General features: G+C 36.4%; 1 protein-coding gene across 2 annotated transcripts in view; it reads right to left on the reverse strand.

The window, feature by feature from the left end:
• The window catches only part of SPRED1 (sprouty related EVH1 domain containing 1), a 140,650-nt gene that overhangs the window by 36,977 nt on the left and 83,737 nt on the right, over positions 1-19,936 (reverse strand). For both annotated transcript variants that reach the window (XM_047863735.1, XM_047863734.1), the window contains exons 3-4: positions 7,392-7,560; positions 2,960-3,009 (exon numbers count right to left, since the gene is read on the reverse strand). In XM_047863735.1, the coding sequence (XP_047719691.1) occupies positions 2,960-3,009; positions 7,392-7,560 (219 nt within the window). The remainder of the gene's footprint in view (positions 1-2,959; positions 3,010-7,391; positions 7,561-19,936) is intronic.

Consider the following 19,936-nt stretch of genomic DNA (forward strand, 5'->3'; position numbering starts at 1 on the left):
AACAGAAGAACTACTCTTGCTGCTTTTTGTCATATAGTAATTTTCTTTACCAGCCTCCTCCTATTCCTTTTTCTAAACACTTTTTTTAATATTTATTTATTACTGAGAGAGAGACAGACAGAGCATGCAGAGGAGGGGCAGAGAGAGAAGACAGAATCTGAAGCAGGCTCCAGGCTCTGAGTTGTCAGCACAGAGCCAGACGCGGGACTCAAACTCACAAACTGTGAAATCATGACCTGAGCCGAAGTCGGACGCTTAACCAACTGAGACACCCAGGCGCCCCAAGCCTCCTCCTATTTATAACTTTTTACTATTTTGTCCGCTTCAATGATAAATTTATTATTTCTCATTCGTATCTTTCCCATTTTTTACTCCATACCAAAGCCCTGACGTTTATAGTACTAATAGCAAATAAGAGTATGAAAACAATAGTTTTTACCAAACACACTGACTGTTTGCACAAAGTAGTGCAAACAATTATGTCCTGTAGCAGTTTTTCATTTACATAAAGCTATATACAGAAATGAAGTGAAACCAAATCAGAAGAATATTAACAGGTACCTGGGTGGCTCAGTTAACCGTCTGACTCTTGGTTTCAGCTCAGGTCATGATCTCACAGTTTGTGAGATCAAGCTTGCGTCAGGCTCTGTGCTAACAGTGTGGAGCCTAGTTGGGATTCTCTCTCTCCCCCTCTCTCAAAATAAACAAATAAACTTAAAAAAAAAAAAAAAGAATACTACAATAACAGCCATTATGTAATGGACAGTGTTGGTATGTGAAAATCTACTTTTTTGAAATTGAATTTTAACCAAATTTACTTTCATCATAGGAGGCAATCCAGAAAATGTTTCTCTATTTGCAGCCCCATATTTTGATTGATACCAGAACAAAATGGAACTTTGTTAAAACACTTAAGTAAAAACTATTATTTTCATCTTAATACGTATTTCTTATATCTAACTGCAACTCACTGTGTTTTTAAAATAATAAATAACCATCAATAAAATAAACAGATTCATATATTTAAACACACAAAAGAACTCTAAAATGTACAACAGGGGGATCGGTAATGACGATACATCTACCAAAAACAAATTACATAAAAATAAAAACATTAAAAATTATAAACTTGTAGAAGTACTTAAGGACACAGAAAATATTATCAAATATTTAAGTGACAAAAAAAGACTATAGTATAATGATATGACAATTAACACATGTGAATACACATTTATGTGTATGGAAAAAATCCCAGTCTATATGACAAATGTATGGTAGCTAATGTGGATGGTAGCATATTTATGTTTTTTCCTCTATATTTTGCTATATTTCTCAAAATTTCCAAAATAAAAACATTTTTATTTTCTTACTATAAATGCACATAAAACATTTTGCAATGTCTTTAGGTCACAACTATTTTTACAGTAATATGAATGATTATTAATACAAGATATACATACAAATTTGGGTTTACTGTTCTAACGTTGTTGTGAAGTATTCATATCTATTGTATCAAACTTGAAAAATATGGAAAAGTACTAAAAAGGAAGCCATATAGCTCAGAATCCCACAATCCAAAAGTAACAAAACATTTAACATTTTAGTGAGTAGTGAAACCATATAATTTTTGTGTTTTTATTAATCAATATATTGTAAGCAAATTAATAAATAATATTTAATGGTTGCATGACAAAGATATACTTTTTATTAATTCAGATTCTCCTATTTAAATAGCTTATTTTTTATTAATACTTTAAATACACCCCAAGATCTGTGTATAAAAAAATCTTTGTGTATCTCTATTCCTTAGTATAAATCACTGGAAATTGGTTCACTAGATCAACAGGCATTCATGTTTCTGTTTTTAAGGCTTTTTAATACATATTACCAAACCGCCTTCTACAAAGAATCAACCAATCTAAATTTTCTCCAGCAAGGCATCAATTTGGTCAATCTCACAGACAGACACAGTATGGGAGAGTGTCAATTTCTACCTGCTGATTACCACTGTTCATATATGCTCATTAACAATTTGTAACTCCTTTTCTGTGAATTCTTTATGTAAGTACCTTGCCTATATGTGATGGTTAATTTTATCTGTCAACTTGGCGAAGCTATAGTGCCAAGCTGTTGGTCAAACCAGTCTAAATGTTGTGAAGGTATTTTCAGATGTGACTAACATTTAAATCAGTATATTCTGAGTAAAGGAAATTATCCTCCATAAAGCAGACAGGTCTCATTACAAAAAGACTTAAAGACTGAGATTGGTCACTGCAAAGATGAAGGAAGTCTGACATGAGAATGCCTTCCAACCCAAAATTGAAACGTCAAAGTGTGTAAGAATTGCCATGCATGCCTGTCTGTGCATTTATGACTTGCCAGTCCCCACAATCACTGAGCCAATTCCTTTAAAGACAAACCAAAAAAACCAGCCACCACCACCACCAAATCAACCAAAGGAAAGTGAATAAAAACAAACTTTCTATAATACATGCATACACACACACACACACACACACACACACACACACACACTCTCTCTCTCTCTCTCTCTCTCTCTCTCTCTCTCTCTCTCTCCCAGACATCATATTGTTTCTGTTTCTCTGTACTTGGTGACAAAAGAGTGTCTTAGAAATTTTCTTACAAATTAATGTAAGTTGTTCATTTATTAAAGTTAGTGACTTCCTCCATATCCTTTATGTTCAGAAATTCCTTTTGGGGCGCCTAGGTGGCTCAGTCAGTTAAGTGTCCAACTTACGATTTCGGCTCAGGTCATAATCTCACGGTTCGTGGGTTCAAGCCCCACGTTGTGCTCCACATGGACAGTGTAGAGCTTTCTTGGGATTCTCTCTTCTGTCTCTCTCTCGGCCCCTCCCCCACTCAGTGTGCAGATGCTCTCACTCTCTCTCAAAATAAAGAAAAACATTAAAAAAAATTCTTCTCAAAGCAAACTACTTACTTGTAAGTCATCTTCTACTCCTTCAGCTTCATTTTTAAATGTTGGGCATCCTAAGAAAACAGGGAGAAGTTAATTAAGCAAAGAGTTTTTGTCTTAGGATTTAGTATTATTGACTAATTAATTAAATCATTATAATAGTGTAGAACTGATCAGAGATCACTCTGGGCTTCCTGGCAACGAGTCAGATGTTGGCCACTGATACCAGCCCCTTTGTTAGGAGAACAGAGAATGAGGGATTGTTTACCTCTTCTACAGGTATTATTTCCAGTTATTTACTCAAGTGCTATTTTCTGTGAAAGCGTACTATCTGTATCAAGTCCTACACCTGATTTTTCTTAAGTGCTCAAAATGATAGGCAGTATATATGGAATACACTCCTCTAGTGTTTAGATGATACCCACATATGTTTGATTCAATTTTCTAAATACTCTTAACCAGAAAACAGTAATTAATATCCAAAATGAGGATTTTAGTTGCTTTCATTAAGAAAGAAAACAAATAAGCCATAAACCACTATAGACAGCCAATGGCCAATTGTTGCTATTGATCTTTGTAAACCAGTGTCTCTGTGTAAATTTTCACGGTGTTCAAAGAGTGCCTTTAGTTTTAATAAATTCATAAAGAATGAGATCTTAACAAAGTATTCCGAGTTTATGCTACCTTGTGAGACACAGCTAGCATGGAGATGAGGAGAAATCTGTCCTTTGGAAAGGACTGCATAGTTTATTCTTATTGTCATGGAAGGCTAAGTAAGAAAAATTTAATGAGATTGCTGAAAGTCTACACAGTGGCTGGCAATAATGCTAACCCTCAGTATACCTTTAAAAATGTTCAAAAATAATGAGACAGACTGAGTAGTCTATGCCACTTGGCAAGAAGTTTGTAAGCTCCTCCACATTTTTAAACTGTCTTTTAAAACATGAAACCCAATTTATTTGATCCTAGGGAAAGAAATATGCTTTTATGGAGACATGAGTACAGGCTCAAAAGTAACAATAATTTAGGGAATGCAAACTGGTACAGTCACTGTGGAAAACAGTTTGGAAGTTCTCAAAAAAATGAAAAATAGAACTACTTTATGATCTAATAACCACACTACGAGGTATTTATACAAAATGTACAAAAACAGTAATTCGAAGGGACACATGCAGCCCTGTGTTTACTGCAGCATTATTTACAATGGCCAAATTATGTAAGCATCCCACATGCCTGTCCGCCAATAGATGAATGGATAAAGAAGAGGTGGTACGTATACATAACGGAATATTACTCAGCCACAAAGAACGAAATCTTGCCATTTGCAACAACATGGATGGAGCCAGAGTGTATATAATGCTAAGCAAAATCAGTCAGTCAGAGAATGACAAATACCGTATGATTTCACTCATATGTCAAATTTAAGAAACAAAACAAATGAGCAAAGGAAAGAAAACAGAGAGACAGGAGCGCTTGGGTGGCTTAGTCTGTTAAGCATCCGACTCCTGCTCAGGTCATGATCTCACGGTTCATGGGGTTAAGCCCTGCATCAGATTCTATGCTGATGCTTGGAGCCTGGAGCCTGCTTCAGATTCTGTGTCTCCCTCTCTCTCTGCCCCTCCCCGACTCACGCTCTGTCTCTCTCTCTCTCTCGAAAATAAACATTAAAAAAAATTAAAAGAAAAAGAGGGAGAGAAACCAAGAATCAGACCCTTAACTATAAAGAACAAACTGATGGTTAACACAGGGGAGTTGGATGGGGGAATGAGCCAAATAGGTGATGGGGATTAAAGAGTACACTTATGATGAGCACTGAGTAATGTACAGAATTGCTGAGTCACTATATTGTACACCTGAAAATAATATAACGTTGTATGTTAACTATACTGGAATTAAAACAAAAAGCTTAGTTAAAAAAAAAGTAAATCATAAATTCCAGCAGCCATGGATAATCGGTTATCTTTTTAAAGTACTGGTTCTTGAACACTAAATATCAGAATCAACTGGAAAAAATTTACAAAATATACTGGTGGTACAATATATTTCCAAACCAATAATGTCAGAATCTGGGGGATGAGGCATAGGGTATCAAGTATTTTTATTTCAAAGTTTCTTGCAGTGGTTTCAGAACCACAACCACTGCTAGAGAATCTTGGAATCTTTTTCCCCCCCTCTCAATTCATAATATAATAATTTCACAATTCCTCATCACATTTGAAATGGATAGGAACTTTAAAAAAATGCCTCGCCTCCCCTCTCTAGACAGAATGATTCAAGTGGTCTCGAGTGGGGACCAGTTATTCTATTTTTCAAAGGGTCCCAGATGATTCAAATGTGCAGCCAATACTGAGAATACTGATCTAATTTTTTTAATGTTTTAATTATTTGAGAGAGAGAGAGAGAGAGAGAGAGAGAGAACCAGTGGGAGATGGGCAGAGAGAGAAGGAAGACACAGAATCCGCGAAGCAGACTCCAGGTTCTGAGCTGTCAGCACAAAACCCGACGTGGGGCTTGAACTTGTGAACCACGACATCATGACCTGAGCCAGAGTCAGACGCTTAACTGACTGAGCCATCCAAGGACTTCAAAATACTGATCTAGAATGAATTTTAGATTCTTGTAATAAAGATAAAATGACTGCTACTATTCTGTGGAAGTTTTTCTGAACTGGAAATCACTGACTGTACCAATCTCTAATCTTTTAAAATAGCTGAATGAATGATTTATTTACAACTTCATACGTTATCAGTACAAACTTGTACTAAGCATTTCCATGCTCTTGCCTATGGTCAGTCTCATAATTCATTCATTTCTTCTGAATTTTTCTACCAAAATGCCATCTTCAAAATATACAAATCACAATGCTAATATATTTTGATTCAGTTATGTTATATAGAAAGTAATTTCTATTTGTAGAGAAAATTTTCCTTCTTAATTAGAAAAACAAATCAAGTCTTAATTATAATTTCGTTATAGGGAAGAAATAGGCTTTAAAGTGATTTATTTTTGCTTAATTAAGCAGAGGCCAGTCTTACATGTAAATACATTCTTCTTCCCTTTAACACCTGCATGCTTTAGGGGTGTCTGGGTGGCTCAGGTGGTTAAGCAACCAACTCTTTGATTTCGGCTCAGGTCACGATCTCATGGTTTATGAGGTCAAGCCACACGCTGGGCTCTGCACTGACAGCGTGGAGCCTGCCTGGGATTTTCTCTCTCTTCCCCTCTCCCACTCATGCTCGCTCTCTCTCTCTCTCTCTCTTTCTCTCTCTCTCTCTCTCTGTCTGCCTCTCAAAAGAAATAAATAAACTTAAAAAAAAATAATAAAATAAAACCTGCAAGCCTTAGAGTTAATAATCTTAACAAACTGGCAAAACATGCAAAGGGATAGATGGAGCTGTGGTCTCTACCAATTCTCAATTATGAAACCAGATAAAGAGTTAAGAACAGTTTTAAGAAGGGGTTTTTGCCACAGAAAAAAATAGAGTCTACATATAAAAAAGAGAAAATTTCTAATAACCAAATACAATCGAACACTGTCCTTGAACATTGCAGGGGTGAGGGACACCAACCCCAGTTCACCCCCCACAATGTAGTTGAAAATCTACATGTAACTTTTGACTCCCCCCAACATTTAACTACTAATAGTCTATTGTTGACCGGAGGCATTACCAATAACATAAATAGTTGATCAACACATACTCTGTATGTTATATGTATTATACACTATATTCTTAGAATAAAATAAAATAAAGGACAGAAAATGTTACCAAGCAAATCATAAGGAAGAGGAAATACATTTATGGTACTGTATTGTAAAAAAATCCACATATAGTGGTCCACCATTGAAACCATGTTGTTCAAAGGTTAACCATAATTGATTATTAGAAATTTTTGCTTTTTTATAACCCAAACAAGGATATGACTGATGTAACAACACACAAGGATTCTAAAAGTTCTAACTGTTCTCCTCTTCTTTATGCTCTTACTTAAAAACATCTGAGGGGCGCCTGGGTGGCGCAGTCGGTTAAGCGTCCGACTTCAGCCAGGTCATGATCTCGTGGTCCATGAGTTCGAGCCCCGCGTCAGGCTCTGGGCTGATGGCTCAGAGCCTGGAGCCTGTTTCCGATTCTGTGTCTCCCTCTCTCTCTGCCCCTCCCCCGTTCATGCTCTGTCTCTCTCTGTCCCAAAAATAAATTAAAAAAAAACATTGAAAAAAAAAAAAAAAAAAAAACATCTGAATTATCTGATGGCTGCTACTGATGGCTTCAAGACAATGCACGTAATTGGTATATATGTTACGATGTGACAAATATAAAACGTTTAAAAACCCATTATTTTATCTTTGCCTACAGTGAGCTTTCAAAGTTAATCAATCACCTATCACAAAAGCGGACTCGCTTCAAGTCACTCTATTATATGTGATAAACAAAATAAGGAAATAGTCGAGAAAACCTACCTTGAGAAATATCCTCTATAGCTCTTCGAATGCCTCTATCAAAAGCCCTAGCATCAGCAGGACTTTGAAAGGTAAGGCCAAATTTCTTATCATCAATCTTCCAGTGGTGAAATGTTGGGGTGACCTTATTGTAAATGAGGTCTTTTTTAAGCATACATTCCAAAACCACCTGCCAAAAGGTAAATGCCAAAGATTACTATACATTTATCAAATCCTCTAATGTAGATCTTAATTACAAAACGAGGTAAGAATAAGAAATAAAAAAAGTAAATAAAATGAAACCTGCAAGCCTTTGCTGTATTTTAGTAAATTCGTTTCTCCCCTTTATTAAAATAGAGGTCTCGCTACTTAATCTACTTCATAAAATCACTTGATACAGAAAAAAAAATGGGATTAAAGGGGATTCTGGGAAGATGGCAAAGTAAGAAGGAATCTTTCTTCCTACCTAGACAATAATTACACTGGCAGAAATCTTTCTGATATAACTATGTTGGAACTCTGAAGTCTGTTGAAGGTGAAGGCTTGTAACTCCCAAGGGAAGCCATGGCCAGTAAACTGTGCTGAATTCTGGTCAATCTCTGCTATGAGTACAGTAGCCGCTACCCATACCCCGTGGCAGGAATTGTGCACATGTTCCTGGAGAAGCTTGCATACAAATTTCAGGAGCCAGGTTGCATAAAAAGAATCCTGTCCCCCAAATACCAGAAATCCATGCTCTGTTTACTGATGGCTGCTGATTAGAGAGGTGTAGACAAAGAGGAAAACACCCATAGTTGTTATACCTTCTCTTACTGTTCTAAGTTCTTCCTCAACAGAATAAAGTCATGTCCAGGTTGTTTAAAGGATCAGCATCCTTTTTTATTCATCATTTTTTACTTTTTCCCATTTGGGGTACCAGATACTAAAGACTAGGACATTCAAGAACAATTGTATTCATGGGGAAATTTAGAAAGTGACTATGCATACCCAGAGAAATACTCAGAAAAGATACACAAAGATCTAAGTTTACACTTTAGGCAGATTCCCAGCAAAGAGACAACCCACAACAATACAACAACAACAGCGGCGGCAGCAGCGGCAGGAGCAGCAATTCTTGGGGAATGGGGACAATCTAATTTCCAGAGTTACCACATTAATAGATTCAAATACTCAGTGTTTAACAAAAAAACTTAAGGCACATAAGAAAATAGTAAATTAATTTTTTTTTTCCTTTTCCCAATGAAAGGAAAAAAGAAAATCAACAGACACTGTCCCTAAAAAAGGCCTGATGGGGGCGCCTGGGTGGCTCTCAGTCGGTTAAGCGTCCGACTTCGGCTCCGGTCATGATCTCTCAGTCCGTGAGTACGAGCCCCGCGCCAGGCTCTGTGCTGACAGCTCGGAGCCTGGAGCCTGCTTCACATTCTGTGTCTCCCTCTCTCTCTCTCTGCCCCTTCCCTGCACATGCTGTGTCTCTCTCTCTCTGTCTCAAAAATAAATAAACATTGAGGAAAAAAAAAAAAAGGCCTGATGGCAGATCTATTACACAAAAACTTAAAAAAAAAAAAAAAAAACCCTCTCTTAAGGATGATTCATTGAAGACCTAAATGAAGATATGGAGAAAGTTAAGAAAACAGTGTACAAACAAAAATGAAAGTATCAATAAAGAGAGAGAAACCTAAAAAGAAACTAAGAAGAAATTCTGGGGCTGAAAAGTACAATAACAAATAAAAAATTCACTACAGAGATTTAAAGGCAGATTTGAGCAGGCGGAAAAAGTATCTGCAAACTTGAAAACAGGACAATAGAAATTACTGAATCGGAAGAACAGAAAGAAAAACATTAAAGAAATGCAAACAGCTTAAGGGACCCAGAGGACACCATCAAGAGGACCGACCTACACATCATAGGACCTGTAGAAACAAGAAAGGGAAAGGGGCAGAGAGAATATCTGAAGAAACAACAGTTTTAAAACCTCATAGGTACAATGAAAGACATCAATATAAGCATCTGACAAGCTCAACAAACTCCAAATAAGATGAATTCAAAACAGAGCCACACAGAGACACAGAGAGAATCTTGAAAGTAGCAAGAGATGCGGACAGTCACTTTCAGATGATCCTAAATAAAAACAGCAGCAGATTTCTCTTCAGAAACTTTGAGGGCCAGAAGATAGTGGGCAGATATGACCAAAGTACTGTAAGAAAAAAGGGTCAAAAAAGAATACTTTATCTGGCAAAACTGTCCTTCGAAAGATAAAAATTAAGACATTCACAAATAAACAAAAGCTGAAAGAATGGGTTACTACTAGATTTGCCCTGCAAAAAAAGTTCAAGGACGTCCTACATAGTGAAATGAAGTAACACTAGACAGTAACTTGAAGCTGTATGGAGAAATAAAGATCTCACTGAGTTAAGTGCAGGAGCATTTATAAAAGCAGTAAAATTGTAACACTGGTTTTTAACTGCAGTTTTTTCTTTCCTGTAAGGTTTAAGAGACTAACACATTTAAAGGAAAAAGCAATTAGGAAAAAGCTAGGTATTACTGTAACTTTGGTTTGTAACCCCAAATATTGTTTTCTACAAAATATAAGAGACTAATGCATTTAAAAAAGGCATTAGGAACATCTAGGTGGCTCAGTCACAGGTGATCGTCCAACTCTTGATTTTGGCTCAGATCATGATCCCAGGGTCATGGGATTAAGCCCCATGTCGGGCTCCATGCTGGAGTGGAGCCTGCTTAAGATTCTCTCTCTCTCCCTCTCACACTCCCTTGCTCACACTCTATCTCTTAAAAGAAAAAAAGCTTTTTATTTTGATGAGGTACTAATAGTTCATTTTTGCTTTTGTTTCCCTTGCCTCCGGAGATGTGTTGAGTAAGAAATTACTGTGGCTGGGATCAAAGAGGTTTTTGCCTGCTTTCTCCTCTAGGATTCTGATGGCTTCCTGTCTTACATTGAGGTCTTTCATCCATTTTGAGTTTATTTTTGTGTATGGGCTAAGAAAGTGGTCCAGGTTCATTCTTTTGCATGTCGCTGTCCAGTTCTCCCAGCACCACTTGCCGAAGAGACCGTCTCTATTCCATTGGATATTCTTTCCTGCTTTGTCAAAGATTAGGTGGCCATACATTTGTGGGTCCATTTCTGGGTTCTCTATTCTGTTCCACTGATATGAGTGTCTGTTTGGGTGCCAAAATCTGTAAAGAACTTATCAAACTCAACACCCAAAAAACAAATAATCCAGTGAAGAAATGGGCAAAAGACAGTACTAAACACGTCTCCAAAGAAGACATCCAGATGGCAAACAGACACATGAAAAGATGCTCAACATCATTCATCATCAGGGAAACATAAACCAAAACCACAATGAGATACCACCTCACACCTGTCAGAATTGCTAACGTTAACAGCTCAGGCAACAAAAGATGTTGGCAAGGATGTGGAGAAAGAGGATCTCTTTTGCATTGCTGGTGGGAATGCAAGCTGGTGCAGCCACTCTGGAAAACAGTATGGAGGTTCCTCAAAAAATTAAAAATAGAACTACCCTATGACCCAGCAATTGCACTACTAGGTATTTATCCAAGGGATACAGGTGTGCTGTTTCAAAGGGGCACATGCACCCCAATGTTTATAGCAGCACTATCGACAATAGCCAAAGTATGGAAAGAACCCAAATGTCCACAGATGGAGGAATGGATAAAGAAGATGCGGTATATATATACAACGGAGTATTACTCGGCAATCAGAACAAAATCTTGCCATTTGCAACTACATGGATGGAACTAGAGGGTATTATGCTAAACGAAATTAGTCAGAGAAAGACAACTATCTTATGACTTCACTCATATGAGAAATTTAAGATACAAAACAGATGAACATAAGGGAAGCAAAAATAATACAAAAACAGGGAGGGGGACAAAACATAAGAGACTCATAAATAGAGAGAACAAACAGGGTTGCTGGAGGGGTTGTGGGAGGAAGAATGGGCTAAAGGGGTAAGGGGCATTAAGGAATCTACTCCCAAAACCATTGTTGCACTATATGCTAACTTGAATGTAAATTAAAAAATTAAAAAATAATAATTAAAAGAAACACAGGGATAGTGGAACAATATAAAATGTAATACATTAATGTGGTAGAAAAAAATAAAAGTATTTTATCATGAATAAAAGCATGAGTTTATACTTCTGGGCATTCAATTCATATAGATATAATTCTGTGACATCAACAACCGAAAGGGGTGAGGACAAAGCTGTAAAGGAGCAGAGTATTTTTGTATGTTATTAAATTTAAGCTGGTATAAATTCAGGTTAGAGTGTTAAAACTTGAAGATACGAAATGTAATCTCCATGGTAACCACAAAGTAATAGCTATAGAATATACATGAAAGTAATTTAAACATTTCACAACAATCAATGCAAACATAAACAAAGACAGAAATGCAAGAAATGAGAGATAAAATGCTGTAAGACACATAAAAACAGCAGTGACAGAAGTCCCTCCTTATGACCAATCATTTTATTATTATTGTTATTATTATTTTTGGTTTATTTATTTTTGAGAGAGAAAGAGAGAGAGAGTGAAAGCAGGGGAAGGGCAGAGAGAGGGGGGGACAGAGGATTGGAAGCAGGCTTGTGTGAGCAGCAGCCAAGTCCTATGAGGAGCCTGAATTAACAAACTGTGAGATCATGACCTGAGTCAAAGCCTAACTCTCAACCAACTGAGCTGAGCCAGTGCGGTTCCCCTAATCAATCATTTTAAATGTAAATATATTTAACTCTCCAATTACAATGACAGAGATTGGCAGAGTAGGAAAAAAAAAACACATAATCTAACTATGTGCTTTTTTTGTTTTTTTAAATAATTTCTAGGCCCAACGTGGGCCTTAAACTCACGATGCCAACCAAGATAAAGAGTTACACGCATGCTCTACTGACTGAGCCAGCCAAGGCACCCTCAACTAGGGACTTCTCTAAGAGACTTACCTTACATCCAAAAATACAAATAGGTTAGGGCACCTGAGTGGCTCACCTGGTTAAGTGTCTGGCCCTAGATTTCTGTTCAGGTCATGATCTCATGGTTTGTCGGTTCGAACCTCACATCAGGCTCTGTGCTGGCAGTGCGGACGGAGCCTGTTTGGGATTCTCTCTCTCCCTCTCCCTTTTTCTTTGCCCCTTCCCCACACGTGCTCCCCCTCTCTCTTTCTCAAAAATAGATAAACTATAAAATAAATTTTTTTTTAAAAACTTCAAAGATACAAATTGATTCAAAGTCAAAGGATAGAAAAAGACATCCCATGAAAATAATAAGCAAAAGAGAGCAGGGGTAGCTATACCAATATCAGACAAAAGACTTCAAATCAAAAAGGTTATAAGAGACAAAAGAGGACATTATATATTAATAAAAGGTTCTAGAGAGCAAGAAGATGTAACAGTAAACATTTATGCACATTATGACAGACAATAAAATATATGAAGCAAAAATGGACAGAACTGAAGGAAGAAATAGACAACTCCACAACAATAGTTAGGAGATTCAACAATTTACTCTTAATAAATAGAACAACTAGACAGAAAATAAGTAAGGAAATAGAAGACTTAACATAATAAACCAACTAGACCTAAAAGACATATATGAAACTCTACCCAACAATAGAATATACAGTCTTCTGACATACACATGGAATATTTTTCAGGGCAGACCATATGCTAGGCCACAAATTAAATGTCAATATTAAAAAATATAGATATCAGCAGTGCCTGGGTGGCTCAGTCGGTTGAGCGTCCGACTTCAGCTCAGGTCATGATCTCACAGTCTGTGAGTTTGAGCCCCACGTGGGGCTCTGTGCTGACAGCTCGGAACCTGGAGCCTGCTTCGGATTCTGTGTCTCCCTCTCTCTCTGCCCCTCCCCCGCTCATGCTCTATCTCTCTATCAAAAATAAATAAACATTAAAAAAAATTTTTTTAATATAGATATCATACAAAGTATCTTCCCTGGCCACAAAGAAATGAAGTTAGAAATCAATAACAAAAGGAAAACTAGAAAAAAAATCCACAAAACTCTGGAAATTAAAAACTCACTTTTAAGCAACCAATTGATCAAAGAAGAAATCACAAAGGAAATTTCAAAATACTTACAGAATGAAAAGAAAAACAACACAGCATATCAAAACTTATGGTTGGGGGGGGGGGTGCCTGGGTACCTCAGTCAGTTAAGCCTCTAACTCTTGATTTCAGCTCAGGTCAAGATCTCATGGTTTGTGAGTTTGAGCCCTATTTTGGGCTCCAGGCTGACCACGTGGAGCATGCTGGGGATTCTCTATCTCCCTCTCTCTACGTTTCTTTCTTTGTCTTTCAAAAAAATAAATACACTTAAAAAAATAAAAATAAAAGGCATTTTAATTTAAAAAACATAAAACTTATGGGATGCAGTAAAAGCAGGGCTAAGGAGGCAATGCATAGCTATAAACATACTGAAACAGAAGAAAGATTTCAAATCAACAACATAACTGTACAACTTAACGAACTAGAAAAGAATAACAAACTAAACCCAAACCTAGCAGAAGGAAAAAAAATAATAAAGATCAGAACAGATATAAACCAAATAGAAAAATGAAGAAAAAAAAACCAGAAAAATCAATGAAACCAAAAGTTGGTTTTCCAAAAGGATTTGAAAATGTAACAAATCTTTACGTATGCTAAGAAAAAAAAGACAAAAGATGCAAATTACAAATATCAGAAATGAAAGTAGAGACATTACTACCAGTGCTATAGTAATAAAAAGGATTATCAGTGAGTATGAACAATTGTACACCAACAAAGTGGAAAACCTAGATTAAATGGATAAATTACTAGAAACATAAAATAGATCGGGAATAAGTCAGAAACAAATAGTAGAAAATCTCAACAGACCAGTAAGTAGTAAAAAGACTGAATCAGTAATCAAAAATCTTTCAACAAAGAAAAACCCTAGACTTGATGGCTTCTCTGGTGAATTATACAAAAATTTTAAAGAACAAATACCAGTACTTCTCAAACGTTTCAAAAAAATTCTAGCTCATTGTATGAGGACAGCATTACCCCAACATCAAAGCCAGACAGTCACTACAAGAAAATTATAGACCAACACCATTATGAACAATGACTCAAAAATCCTCAATCAATATTGGCAAACCAAATTCACCATTAAGTGGAATATATATAGTAAGACCAAATGGGATTTATTTCTGGAATGCAAGGACAGTTCAACATATGAAAATTGATCAGTATACCACATGAACAGAATGAAAAGGGGAAAGAAAACACATGATCACCTCAACTGATGCGAAAAAGGTTTCTGACAAAATTCAGTTCTCTTTTCATGATAAAAAACACTCAATGTATCAGGACTAGAAGGAAACTACCTCAACATATTTGACAATAGTGCCAACAACATTCGCTGGGGTAAAGGAGTCTTTTCAACAAATGACTGGATACATTGGGAACACTAGATATCCACATGCACAGGAATGAAGTTGGACCTCTACCTAACATGAAATTAACTCAAAATGGATCAAGGACCTAAATATGACCTAAAACAACAAAGCTCTTAAAAGAAAACATAGGACAAAAACCTCATGACATTAGATTTGGCAATGATTTCTTGGATATGACACCAAATGCAGAAGTAACAAAAGAACAAATGGTGTACCACTGCATACTTCTTCCCAACCCCATATGCAGCGATTTCATATTGATTGAAATCAGCCACTGTGGGAGTTATGAAAATACTATCTATCACTGCCCTCCCTCCAACCCCTGATGGACAGCTGTTAAACCTTTATCAGCACAGCACTGAATATAATGATTTTTGATAGTAAGTCTTGTTAAATCTGGAATAAGTGACTAAGAAGGTGGCTAAATTCTGTACTGTCTGGTTAGAGGCAAAGTAATGAAATTGTCTCAAGGGTTCTGTTTCCTATAATTTGATCATTCTACATGTATTCAAAAAGGATTAACATTTTTTTGAGTTTTCATGTGTTAGCACTTTGCTATGGCATTTTACAGAGATTTACTATTTGGCTATATGGAAAAAAACAAGTCTGGTACTATAGTTATAACATGAAAATATTACTAAATTAAATCTTAGTAATGGATATTGAATAATTTAATAATGAATTAATTCATTAATTTAATAATGAATATTGCTGATTAACTCCTCTCTTAAGTTCTCCAAAGATTTTTTTCCAACTATTTTACCTCAGATAAATAAAATCTACACTCATCTTTACCACTTGTTTACAAATGGCATCTATTTTTTAGAGGCTCCCAAAATACACAGAAAAATTAGTTTAAAATGTTTTAAAATACACTAGGAAAAAAGGGAGGATAATAAACTAGCTCTTTTAACTTACACAAGTACCTATACAAGAATGTGTTCCACCTAAAAGTCATGTAAATATTGAGCCTACACATCATACCAACTGGTACAAAAACAACATGGCTACTAATATAAACTAGTCATGATGCATGTTATTAACTTTTATCCGTACAATATTAGGAAAAAATATTTTATTGTTTGTATTATATATTTAATGTAGCATCAACATAACTACCCTTTAGGAAAAGGCTACTATGTTAATAGCTATTCTTAATTTAGGGACATGCCTGAGACAGAAAAAGTCAGTTACTCTATGGGCACAACTACCCACTGTTTTTAGGTAGTCTAAAAAATATGCTCCTTAAAACATTCTGTTTCATTCAACATTTACATTAATTCTAAAGCCTCTGTGTGCAAAATAGAACAATTTCTCATCTAAGTCACACAATATTAGAAAGTTATTTTGCTTTTGACTTTAAGTAGCATTAAAAAATAAATGTACTTTCATCATATTAAGGCCAACATAAAGCACACTCTAATTAACCAATAGGGACAACAACTGTCCACCTGAAATTAAAAACAACAACAACAAAAAACATCAGGGCACCTGGGTGGCTCAGTCGGTTAAGCATCTGACTCTTGATTTCGGCTCAAGATCATGATCTTACGATTTGTGAGACAGAGCCCCAAGCAGGCTTCTGCACTGACAGCGAGGAGCCTGCTTGGCATTCTCTCTCTCGCTCTCTCCCTGCCCCTCCCTGCTGGTGCTCGCTCTCTCTCTCTCTCTCTCTCTCTCTCTCTCTCCCCAAATAAATATTTTGGGGAAAAAAAAAAATCACTGGAATTAAGAGCCATTAAAAAAAGAAAGGTAGGTCAAATGATGCCTCAAGAGAATTTTCCCCATCATGTGAACAATACCAAATCAGCATTCCTGAAAAACAAAAAAAATTTTGAGGTCTGAAAGGATTCTTAAAATGTAGTGAATTCTGCTGACTCTCCCCTTCCACTGCCCCTCCTCAACTGTATCAGAACAATGTGTTCTGACTTTAGCCCACTGCATATATTAATTCTATACCTTAAGATAACAGTAATACTAATAGTAATAGGCATATAGGAAGCAAATTCAATAGTCACCATTTCATAATTAATATAATTAGCAAATAAAGTGAGGAAAACAGCAATTTTATTTTTGCCAATAGATTACAATTAATCAATCCAACATTATCAGGTGATTTACTTTGTAGGAAAAATAAGATAATGGGATTATTTCTGACCAAGAGAGTTGAATCTATTAATTACCAATATAGCAAATTAAAAGGTACTCACTCTGTAGGCCTAAAACAGAATTCTCCCAAAATACGTGACCCACACTCACTCTTAGAGCTTCTTTGTAAGAGAAGATCTGACATAAAATGAAATGAATAATTCTAAATTCTGTTAAGACTATACTAAAAGCAGTTCCAAGAAGTCAATAAGAATATAATCTTAAAAATATTCTACATATAGGTGTTAAACTTGAAATCATCTCTAATTCTAATTAATAGTTTAGTCTTCTTTCTGATGTTAGAGTTCTGGAAGGATGTGAATTTCATCAGACCTCCACTGTAACCACAAAGGACACCAAATTAGAGAGTAAAGATAAGTTTAAAAGTAGATTAGTGGCCCTGCCCTCTTATCTATCCCTCCCAAGTAGACTATATTAATAAACAGAAAAGATATCAAGAGTGTTAACAGCAATCGTAAAGTGACTATTAAATGTAAGATCGATTCAACAAGAATAACTATAAAAGATTATGTTGCAAAGTAATTTGACATCAATAACCTTTAACCGATCCATTAAGGATTTGGCTAGTTAACAAAGAAGAATAAATTGGAGTCTTGTTTTAGAATCAGCACTAGCACTAGAACTTTTTGAACTTTTGATCACCTTCAAGTATACTGGGACTAGAAATGAAGCTTTCTTATACACTAAAAAACAAATGTGTAATTAAAATTTTTTGGGGGGCGCCTGGGTGGCTCAGTCGGTTGGGCGGCCGACTTCGGCTCAGGTCATGATCTTACGGTCCGTGGGTTCAAGCACCACGTCGGGCTCTGTGCTGACAGCTCAGAGCCTGGAGCCTGTTTTGGATTCTGTGTCTCCCTCTCTCTGACCCTCCCCCATTCATGCTCTGTCTCCCTCTGTCTCAAAAATAAATAAACGTTAAAAAATTTAAAAAAAAAAAATTTTTTTTAACTAGAAAGAGCAACAAATTCAAAACCACATAAATGTTTGTAATGACTCCTTCAAAAAAAGAAAGAAAGACTTTCAGACTTACATATACCAACAGACCTGACCCAAGTATGAAAAGAATATAATTGCTGCAAATAGACTGGCTGAAGCCAGCTTCAGGAAGGTGACTATAATAACAAAGGAGAAAATATACAACAATGTAGGCGTCTCTGGTAGAAAAGCTTTGCATTCCAATACAGATCTAAACAGATCTAAGTGGGTTGAGACATACAAGTCTAACTTCTTTTCTAGCTAAATAAATACTTTTGGAACCATAAATATTTAATAGGATTTTTAAGTCTTCCAATCTAGTGGGAACAAAAAAGAACAAATATTCTTTCTCTTTCTTCTTATTAAGGCTTTTATTTATTCCATTTTTATATATGTTAATTATGAAAAAAATAGAGAAGAACAGGTGATCTCTGAATTTAAGAAAAGTAAACTACTGTTAGCATAAATATATTAAAATCCAATACAGATGAAGAGAGACAAGAGAAGTGATTTCCCTATAATGCCAGGTTATGAGTTCAAAGAGAAAGGAAAGAAAAATGGTTAATGAGAATGCATATTTACAAGAGTATCAAAAATAAAATGATTAAGTTATAGGGGACACCTAGGTAGCTCGGTCAGTTAAGGGCCAGACTCTTGATTTCTGCTCAGGTCATGATCTTGCAGTGTTAAGATCGAACTCCATGCTGAGTGTGGAGCCTGCTTAAGACTTTCTCGGGCCACCTGGGTGGCTCAGTTGCTTGGGCTTCCAACCAGCTCAGGTCATCATCTCACAGTTTGTGAATTTGAGGGAGTGCCACTTCCAGCTCTGGTGCTGGCAGTGGGGAGCCTGGCTTGGATCCTCTGTCTCCTCCTCTCTGTCCCTCCCCCATTTGTTCGTTTTTTTCTCTTTCTCTCAAAAATAAATAAAACATTTAAAAAATTATTCAAAAAAAGATTTTGTCTCTCTCATTCATGAATAAACAAACAAACAAAATGACTAAGGATGAATAGGAGCCAGAAGAGGATACATACACTTCCCAGGAAGGAAAATGTTAGTACTGTGTAGGAAGAATTTGGTACAGTTAATTAACTAATTAATCTTGTGGGCTATGTAGCTAAGACTAGCTGGGTCTCATCCAGTCTCCACCACTCATTATGCATCTGGTTTTGAGATTTTTACTTATTTCACTTATACATGCAGAGTACTCAAATAGTGCCTGATACATACATAGAGTACTCAAAATAGTGCCTGACACACGGCAAACCCTCAATAGTATTAGTAATGGTGATGTTGGTCACCAGGTGACCCACTAATTCATAAAACAACAGTTGTTATGAGAAACTGGGAGATCATTAATTATGAGAAGAGACCTTTTTTGAATATAGGAGGAGGAGATTTTTTTTTTTTCAACGTTTATTTATTTTTGGGACAGAGAGAGACAGAGCATGAACGGGGGAGGGGCAGAGAGAGAGGGAGACACAGAATTGGAAACAGGCTCCAGGCTCTGAGCCATCAGCCCAGAGCCTGACACGGGGCTCGAACTCACGGACCGCGAGATCGTGACCTGGCTGAAGTCGGACGCTCAACCGACTGCGCCACCCAGGCGCCCCGAGATTTTTGATGATGTATCATCAGAGTACTCAGGGAGTATCCTGAGGTACTCTCAGGACCTCAAAAGAGCTTATGAATAAAGTCTGTAAAGCTAAAGTTAACAGATTCCAAAGGCAGTGAAAAATTTCAATCTCCAATGTTTTTCCTTCTTCTGAAAGAAACTCTAGGGTATTTTATAGACGGGAGAAAAGGGAAATGCCACAGTCACTAAATAATTAAAACATCTGAAGATATATTCCAAGTTATTTGGGGAAATACAGAGCAAAATTCCCATTGTAATATTACTAAACTGTTTGCCAGAAGTACTTAAAATAAACCGAGTCAAAAATGGGTGCAAGTG

Source organism: Prionailurus viverrinus, chromosome B3 (assembly GCF_022837055.1).
Source record: "Prionailurus viverrinus isolate Anna chromosome B3, UM_Priviv_1.0, whole genome shotgun sequence".
Lineage (NCBI taxonomy): Eukaryota > Metazoa > Chordata > Mammalia > Carnivora > Felidae > Prionailurus > Prionailurus viverrinus.